The 9,710-nt window shown below is 41.9% G+C and overlaps 1 protein-coding gene across 3 annotated transcripts in view; it reads left to right on the top strand.

Moving 5' to 3' along the window:
- The first annotated feature begins 2,198 nt into the window (after window positions 1-2,198).
- The window catches only part of Caprin2 (caprin family member 2), a 49,951-nt gene continuing 42,439 nt past the window's right edge, over window positions 2,199-9,710 (top strand). Inside the window, exons 1-3 of one of the 3 annotated variants that reach the window (XM_034511940.1) lie at window positions 2,199-2,361; window positions 3,227-3,492; window positions 7,563-7,625. In XM_034511940.1, coding sequence (XP_034367831.1) covers window positions 3,316-3,492; window positions 7,563-7,625 — 240 coding nt within the window. In that variant the 5' untranslated portion in view covers window positions 2,199-2,361; window positions 3,227-3,315. Of the gene's footprint in view, window positions 2,362-3,177; window positions 3,493-7,562; window positions 7,626-9,710 lie in introns of those variants that run through there. The other 2 variants (XM_034511941.2, XM_076940917.1) reach the window with 2 other exon arrangements.

Raw genomic sequence — 9,710 nt, 5'->3', positions numbered from 1 at the left:
ACTTTTAAATTCTTATTTACAATTTCTGTTGTGCTGGTGATGGAATCCTGGGTCTCATACACACTAGGCAGGCGATCTACCACTGCACCCCACGCTCAGCCCTATGAACCCCTCTCTTCTGTTTTGTACCTGAGTGGTACAAGCTGGCCTGGAGCTCATGATCTTTCTGCCTCAGCTGCCTAAGAGCTGGCATGAAAAGTTGAGAGTTTTCCCCACCTCATTCTCCTTTTTTAATTTTCAGAAAACATTGCTGCAACATTACTGTGGGACTTTCTCTTACTAGTGTCATTACAGGCTTATACAAACTATACCTCATTGTACCTGAAATTTAATTATTTGTGCTTTTGTATTTTCTCTTAATCCATCCTTATGGTCCATGTTGTTAAATAAATTAACAGATTTATTAACAATTCTTCCACTGAATCTAATGGCCCAAATGATAGTTATGGTAAACCTGGAAATCCCTTTTTTGGGGGAGGGAGAGTGAGGGTATCAATTTCTCTTTGTAGTCCAGGCTACCCTCAAACTTATGATCCTCCTGCCTCAGCCTCTTGAGTGCTGGGAGGTGTGTACCTGTAAAGGTATGTGTCACCACCCCTGTTGGAAATATTATTTTTTGGTTCATTATTAGCACAGGTCAACAAAGACATATGCTAATGAAAATGTGTCAGTTCAGTTATCTGAAGGTGTGTTCATCACAGGCTTCATGACCACTCTGTGTGGCAAAGGGTGGCAAAAGTGTGTGTATTAGCCTTCTCTCCTCAGTTTGGCAGCCTGTTCTTTCTCTGGTTATAAATGAGGAAAACAGACAACATAATGTTTGCCTATTATTCAAGCTGAATGTGGGGTTCAGAGATTCAAAGCTAAAATACAACATTAAGGTACATAACATGAAAGGGAGGAGAGATGGCTCAGTTGTTAAGAGCACTGGCTGCTCTTCCACAAGCCCTCCCTGTGTTCAATTCCCTACACCCATATAGTGGTTCACAACTGTTTATAACTCTAGTTCCAGGGTATCCAACACCCCTTTTCTGACCTACACAGGCACCAGGCAACAACCATGATGCATAAACATACATGCAGGCAAAATATCAATACACATAATAGTTAAAATTGAATAAAACACAATAAGATATATAATACCACCAGAACTGACTCAGATGGTTAAAGGCAAAAATCAAGAAGTGCCAAAGCCAAGGTGATTTTTGTGTGGTTTTAGCCATTTTGTTTACTTGATTATACTTTTGACTGTCCTGTTCTAAATAATTATCCTTGGATAGGACTTAAAACCAATTATATTTGCTAAAATACTTAGACAGAAGTTGAGAGCAAGTTTTAATTTATTAACTTTATTATTTTGTTTATGAGGTAGTGCCTTTTGTTCAGGGCTGTTCCTGCCTCCCTGGGACTAGGGAGTAAGCCACCCCTAAAACCTCATTTGGTACAGGAATCATCACCAGTCCTTCAGAAGCTGATATTCTTCGTGTTTTCTACTAACTTTATGCAACCCAACAAGTAATTTCACCAGTTCTTTCAGTGCTAATGAAATGAATTGCTTCATAGCAACACACAGCTTTGGCGCACACCATCCTATTAAAAAGGCTGCAGTCATCTACTCTGCTCTGGTGGCAGGGCTGTCCCATAGCATTCTGCTCTTACAGGCTGAGTCCTCTGAGAGGGAATGGTGATCTTCCTCATTCTACAAAAAATCATCTGGGGGACAAGGGTGCTCTTGTATTTTAGAAGTGCCCATATAAACCATTAGAGCCTGAAGGCTGGTTTATCTGGTCCCTCTGCGCAGGACTTGCTGCCTCTTTTCCAAGGATTGAAATCATCTGCACTAGGGCACGCAACCAGCCAGTGCGGGCTGAAACAAGCCGGCCCATCTAAGCCACCAGGTGCAGAGCCTCAGACTTGCAGAGAAGCGCAGGGAAGGAACCCGCCAAGCACAGGCTTGCAGAGAGGGGTACCGGAAAGGACTCGTCCCCGACACGTCCCGGGTACCGGAAAAGGGCGGACTGTGGTGGTCCATAGCACGAGAGGGGGAGGTGCGGGGAATGGGAGGGGACACCGGAAGGCGAAACTTCCAAAGGGGAGCTCGCGTGCTGAAGGGCGGGGCAGAGGACCGGAAATAGGCGGTATCTGGGCGTGGTCGTTCCCTGCGCGGCCTACATAAGTTGCGCGCGCCTTGCGGGGCCAACTTGGGCGCGAGCAGTGGAGTTGGCTGGTTGCACTGTCGGCGGTGGCCGCAGGCTAAGCTGAGGAAGAAGGGAGGGAGGGACGGGAGAAGGGAGTGAGGGGTGGCGTCGGCCCGTGTTGCAGCGCGCTGGCCTCCCGCGCGCTTCGGAGGCAGCCGGGGAGGTGAAGCAGGGCGGCGGCGGGGTGGGCGGGTCTGCGCGGCCGCAGCTGGGTGGAGAAGCGAGGTGCCCAGCGTTCTGGGGTCGGACTCCTCAGCGGCTTTGCAGAGCGCTCTGCGTCTGGTGGGCTGCGTGGGCCATTAGACCTGTAACCCAGGCTGAGGCTCCTCTACTCGGATCCTTGGGGAACTTGAACGAGCAGTGGTGTGCAGGGGCTGTCTAGCTCTAGTCTTGCTCTTTAGAGGCAGGATTCCTGAATAGAGGTGAACTGTCCGACTCTTGGTTTCCCGGTTCCTTGGTGCAGGGCAGCGGAAGGCTTGCCAGAATAGGAGTGAGTGAGTGTGAGTTACAGTAAACACAACTGGAAGCCACCTCGGCTGCAGTTTGTGAGACTTGGCAGCTGTGTCCAGGGGGATGCACTTGGTTAGGCCCTGGACAGCCAAAGAGACGTTACCATTCTAGTTCAAGAAACTTGGTTCACTTAGACTTTGGAGATAGATTGAAGTTGGGGCTGCAGTAAAGGCTCAGGTAAAAGATGTTAATGTGGGAAGTGACCGCTTCCCCAGCCCTCGTGATGACCATAGAAATTATTCGGAATGAGGAGATCAGAAGCCTTTTGCTTGCTTGGCAGTTCTTCTCCATGTGGGCAATAGAACTTCCAGAAACGTTCCTATAGTGTAAATTTTGCCTACGCATAGGCTGTCTTTATTGCCTATTGCTTGGAGCCAATTACCTTAATAGGGGAATCTGAAGCGACCTTATGTTTTGAGTTCATTTCATTTTAAAGAAAGGCTTTCTAGAGAAGTGAAAGCTCGGTGTGCACCTTTACTTTACATTGGTACTTAACTCCTCCCGCCCCCATCCTTCAGCCTCATCTGTTTCAGTGGTGCAACTCTCTTCATCCCTTTTCGGTTACCAGTCACCTTCAGGCCATTCAGAGGAGGGAAGAGTGGGAAATATGAAGTCAGCCAAGTCCCAAGTGAACCTCAATCAGCAAGGGGAAAACCAGCGGGCTCTGAGCCCCCTGCAGTCTCCTCTCAGTTCTGCTGCATCTCCTTCCCAGGCATATGAAACCTATATTGATAATGGACTTATATGCCTTAAACACAAAATTAGGAACATCGAGAAGAAGAAGGTAACTTTCTACCTCTCCCACCCCTAAATGTGCATGACCTTAAGCCAGGTTAAGTAGCTGACATTCTTTGTATCAGAGAACATAGATCTTCCTGCAAACTTAATTGACCTTGAGATTTAGTTGCCTGGGAACAATTAGGCATCCAGGCTAAATGTTGGCCAACATAGCTGAATAATTATTCTTCACATACTGCTTTTGAAATATTTGAAGAGTTGGATATTTTAGGTCTGATTCATTTCTTGAGATATATAATTGTAGTCTAGATAAGGAATAGCTTGATATTTTAGTTCATTTTCCTTGTGGCTGTAGCAAGTGATATGGCAGTACGGCTGCTGCAGTCTTTGGAAGCATTTTACCATGAGCCAGAAAATGTTTCAGCATTAATCCGCTTCCCCTCCCTCCAACTCCCATGCTAGATACCAGTTTAAGATTGGTTGGTGAACATATTGTTGACAGCTTTGTAAAGTGACTTGGATTCTTACTAGCCTAACATTACAGTAAGTTGTATGGTAAAGATCTGGATAATTTCTCATTTCCTGAGTCATTTAGCCTGTGATCCAGTCATCCCAGTCCCTTGGGATGTTGTGTCATGATTCTTACCTGCTTTTGACAGATAACGCTCAATAAGTATCTGGAGCTACATCCTCTTAAAACGTGCTGAAAAACGTAGTAAAACCTTAGGAAGGTTTTTTTGTTTGTTTGTTTTGTTTTTTTTTTTTCTTCTTCTTCTTCAAGACAGGGTTTCTCTCTAGACCAGGTTTCTCTCTAGTCTCAAACTCACAGAGATCTGTCTCTGCCTCCTGAGTGCTGGGAATAAAGAGGGAAGCCACCACCTGGCAGGAAGGTTTTTTGTTTTTGGTGGTAGTGCTTTTGTTTGTTTGTTTGTTTTTGTTTTTTGCTTTTGAAGTTAATGCTGAAGCCAGTGGCTGGTCGTTTCTGTTTATTTTTTTTCCATACATCTATGGGATTCATGCATTTGATTACAAAGTTGTTCCTGGCTCAGCACAAGTTACTTAGCACTGAGAACTAGTTAGTGCAAGGTCTATTAGTGGAAATTCATTAATGTTTTTCCTCAGCACAGAAACTGTATATGTGTATTCCTGTATTATCCAGCCTTACCATAGTACCTCTTTAATTCACAATGCTTGTCTGCTAGGCCACCTTCTGGGAAAGTATTTTAAGATTGAAAACCAATACAGGAGGAACCTGAAAAATGCTTATGGTATAGTATAGTGGTTTATGTCATGAATTTGTGGCTAACAGATGAATTTTATTTTTATGAGTTTAATTTTTATTTTATTTTTTTATTATTTATTTATTTATTTATTTATTTATTTTTGGTTTTTTGAGACAGGGTTTCTCTGTGTAGTCCTGGCTGTCCTGGAACTCACTCTGTAGACCAGGCTGGCCTCGAACTCAGAAATCTGCCTGCGTCTGCCTCCCAAGTGCTGGGATTAAAGGCGTGTGCCACCACTGCCCGGCAAGTTTAATTTTTAAACTTATGTTTTTATTTTATGTGCATTGGTTTTTGAATATATGTCTGTGATAATGTCAGATCCAGGAGTTACAGACAGTTGTGAGCTGGGAATTGAAACTGGGTCTTCTGAAAGAGCAATCAGCACTCTTAACTGCTGAATCATCTCCTCAGCCCATTTTATATATCTCCTTAACTAGCAAATTTAGTATGAAAGATAGCTGTACATTTTGGCACTTCTGAACATGCCCCACAGTTCAACAGGTAACAGTAGTATATGTAAGCATGAGCTAGTGTAGATGAGCTAGTCAGCTATAATGCCACTGATGTTTTGTGCTAGATCAGTTGTTTTCAACCTTCCTAATGCTGAGAACCCTTTAATACAGTTCCTCATGTTGTGGTGACCCCTCCATCGTAAAATTATTTTGTTGCTGCTTAGTTAATTTTCTTACTGTTATGAATCATAATGTAAATATCCAAGATACAGGATATCTGGTAAGTGAACTCAAAGGGGTCAGGACTAACAGGTTGAGAACCACTGTGTTAGATCATTCCTTGTTGTGAGAGGCTGTCCTGAGCATTGTGGGATGTTTATCAACAACCTCTGTGTCTGCCTAAAAAATACCACAAGCACTACCTACTTCCCCTAGACTCTGCAATTTGTGATAACTTCAAGTATTTTTGGAAATAAATTGCCTTGGTTGAGCACTTCTAGTTTGGGGCATATGATTAACTTAAAACCCTACTTAAGAAGACTTATTATGAAAAGAGGAAATATTCAGGCTGTTGAAATGGCTTCATGGTTGTTGGTTGTTGCTGCACAAACCTGATGACCTGAGTTCAACCCCAGGATTCTGCAGTGGAAGGAGATCGTCAACTCTCCAAAGTCCTCTGACCTCCACACATACACATACACATACACTAATAATGTTAAAAAGATTTGGGGCTGGAGAGATGGCTCAGAGGTTAAGAGTATGTACAGAAAGCTGATCATTGTGACAAATGCCTTTAATTCTAGCAACTGGGGCAGAGATAGACAAATAAGTTCAAAGTCAGTCTGCTCTGCAGTTTACAAACTATCTACAACTTCAGCTAGGTAGTGGTGGTGGTGGAGGTAGAAGAGGAGGAGGAGGAAGAGGAGGAAGAAGAGGTGGTGGTGGAATGGTCATAGATGTCAATGATGACTCTGGCCTCCTGGGGTACCTGCACTCAACTTGCATATACCCCCACACAGATACATATAATTAAATCTTTAAAAGACTATTTTTGTAATTTCAGAGTAATATTTTTTTTTTAAAAAGTTAAATATCTTTATTTAAAGATTCTAGAAGCCGGGCGGTAGTGGCGCACACCTTTAATCCCAGCACTTGGGAGGCAGAGACAGGCGGACTTCTGGGCTCGAGGCCAGCCTGGTCTACAGAGTGAGAGTTTCAGGACAGCCAGGACTACACAGAGAAACCCTGTCTCGAAAAACCAAAAACCAAAAAAAAAAAAAAAAAAAGATTCTAGAAATAAAGAGTTATTTGTAACTGGCACATGAGCTAATATAAAAATTTCAATCACTCGATTATATATACTAGTTAATAGCAGTGAACTTACCCTACCATACTGACTGTTCTATGTATCTTGTTAACTTGCCACATATTTTTCCCATAAAAATTTTTTATCAGTGTTTGATTTTTTTTTCCAGTGTTGATATTTTCATATTCTAGTTAGGTAACTGCAATGTACCCATTCACACTTCAGTATGCTACATACATCAAAAACTCCAGACACACTGACTTGTTGCTTTTGTGCCTGATTTTGGGAACCTTCAGGTTCTACAATGCATTTAAATATAAGGAGGAGCTTATGTTCTTAAGAATGCTACTATAGTTCCCTTCCCATGTAAACGTTAGCTGCTGAATAATTTGTACTGGGATGACCAAATTTTTAGTATTGTTATTATTCACATAGAAAGTTATTTCTGTGAGGCTCTTTGAGTTCATATATGGTGGGTACTCAATCCTCTAACCTGTTTACTGCCACCCCTCAATTTAAGTCAAGAGACTGGACCTTATCTGAGAATTGTGACTGTTAAATGACTAGGGAATAAAACATCTGCCACCCTGCTGTGTCTCTATAAGCACTGCTCACTGTTTTAACTCCTGTGCAGGTGTGCCTCCTGATGTATGACCATTCCACCTCTTTAGAGGCATAATTGAGATAGTTAAATGCCAGGATCAAAGTTTCCCAATGATAGTGGTTTGTACCTATAGTGTTCAGATTGTTCTTACAGCTGAGGCTGCTGCATTTTTGAGATGCAGACAAATTCTTGGGAGTCCACAGCCCTGGTTGGGTGTGTATTCTCTTTTTCTATTGGTCCCGAAATATTTACGAAGTTGTAGTGAGTAACTAGAATCTGCTGGACTGATTACATGGGACAAAGACAGACTGCTATCTGCTCTGTTTTGTTTTTCCACCTGACTTGGAACTCAAATATGGTTGCTCTCTGCCTGTATGGAATTGTAGTATGTCACTCTAGTTTATTTCAAGAATCTTATTTGCTTTAATTTTATATCAGACTATACCATAGATATATGTTTCTCTTTTGTAGCTCAAACTGGAAGATTATAAGGATCGCCTAAAAAATGGAGAGCAGCTTAACCCAGACCAGTTGGTGAGTAGTTTTAAGACCCTTTGTTAGACCTACTGGTCTGCTTTTGTTGTTGTTGAGTCAGGGTCTCTACATAGCCTTGGCTGCCCTGGAACTCATTGTGTTGATCAGGCTGGTCTTGAACTCACAGTGATCCACCTCTCATTGCTGGGATTCGAGATGTGTGTCACCACACCTGGCTGGTTTCCTTTCTTGATAGAACTTGATATGGATTTGATAGACCAAAGAGGAGACAGAATCCACTGGTTTTCACCAGTTGTTTTTGTCTGTTAGATCTTACAGATGAGCTTATTTCTGTATTAGATGATATGGGTTAAATAGCACAAATTAGATTAGATGAGTTACCATATACATTGAAACTTAATTTATGTTGGGAAGACTGAGTATACTCAAGTTTTTAATTCTTCACTGGCTTTCTATAAACTTGACACCTTTCTGTTCTAAAATCTGTTCCTTGTAGCTTTGTATGACGATTCTTCAGTTGCTCTCTTTTAATTTCTTTCATATTTGAGCTATGACCCTAGCCTTTTAAAAATTAACTTTACTATAAACGTTGGTGATAATTTTCTTCTTTTGAACTCACAGTGATACTCCTGCATCACCCTTTGAAATTCTGGCATTACAGACAAATGAGGCACTATGCCTGGCTGCAGCTTTATCTTTTACATGTTTGGCTTGTTAATGGGTATACCTGGTAATTTCAATTTTTATTTAATTTGTGGAGTTCCACAATTTTGCAACATGGACTGAAAAGAAAATGATTTATTGATATTTGTTGTTTGGCTTGATCACATTTCCTGTTTTTTTTTTTTAAGAAGGAACAAAATGTGCTTGAAGTTATTTAAGATTTATTTCTTAAAATGTATGTCTGTGCCTGTCTGTGTGTAGGTATGTGCATGTTGGTGCAGGTGCCTGTGGAGGTATTGGATCCCATGAAGCTATCGATACAGGCAGTTCTGAGCTAGCTGCCCAATGTGGGTGATAACAACCAAATCCACATTCTCTGGAAAGCAGCAAGTGCTTTTTAACTGCTGAATTGTCCTTCCAGCCCTGAAGTTATTTGATCTGGCTCATGAGCCTGTTATCTTTTCCACTAAAATGACTGGTTTTGTGTTGTAGATTTTAGGTGTTTAAGGCGTTTTCCTCCTTGCAGTATTGTCATCTTCTCTATGGTGTAGCAATTACGATTCTGTTGAGGCTTAGCTTTGAATTGTGTGAACTCTGAGCATGGTGTACCCTTCAGCTGGTGAAGGGGCTTGCCTGATCAGCCAGAATTTATTTCCTTGGTGGTGGTTTCATGCTCTGTCCACTAACTTAAAATGTGGAAGCTTCTTTTTCTGTAAGAATTATACAAGCACATATTGTTAGAGTGGTGTCACTGAGGGTTCTCTTAAATCTGAACTCAGGTAAAGTGCTTGATGTATAAGCATGAGATCATGGCTCATAACCATTTATAACATCATCCATAATGCTATCTTCTGGCCTCAATGACCAACAGATACACAAGTGGTACACAGACACATGTACAAACAAAACACTTATATATATTAAATTAAAATTAAAAGAAAAAAGTTCTAAAAACACCAATGGGCTAGGCTCTTGGTGCAAATCTTTAATCCCTGCACTCTGGAATCAGAGGCAAGGAGATCTCTGTGAGTTTGGGGATGGACTGGTCTACACAATAACTTCCAGGAAGCCAGGTTACATAGAGAGAGTCTGGAATACCAGTGTGGACAGTGCTTGAAGAATTATAGCTGAGGTTTCTCTTTGGTTTCCATGCTCATATGAGAACACATACACACAGTAACATAAAAGAAGACTCAGAGCTTTTCTATGAAGGCAGAATTGAGTTTGGTCTAGGACTAGGGTGGAGAGAAGGAAGAATGGTACACATTGGGACATTGAGATAGTACCTGGCTAATATTGCTGCCTCTTGAGAGAGTGTGGAATGGTATTCCTTCTAGTTTCAGAGCCCTCTGAAGATTATGTGCCATCATGACAATTTCTGCCCAGATAGCTTGAGGGCTTCTTTGCCTTTTCTATTATGAAGTAATATGGTCCTGACAGAATGTTTGTTGCCCATAATTC

Source organism: Arvicanthis niloticus, chromosome 9 (assembly GCF_011762505.2).
Source record: "Arvicanthis niloticus isolate mArvNil1 chromosome 9, mArvNil1.pat.X, whole genome shotgun sequence".
Taxonomy (NCBI): domain Eukaryota; kingdom Metazoa; phylum Chordata; class Mammalia; order Rodentia; family Muridae; genus Arvicanthis; species Arvicanthis niloticus.
Note: the sequence above shows the minus strand (reverse complement) of the source record. Positions and strands in the feature narration are given on the sequence as shown.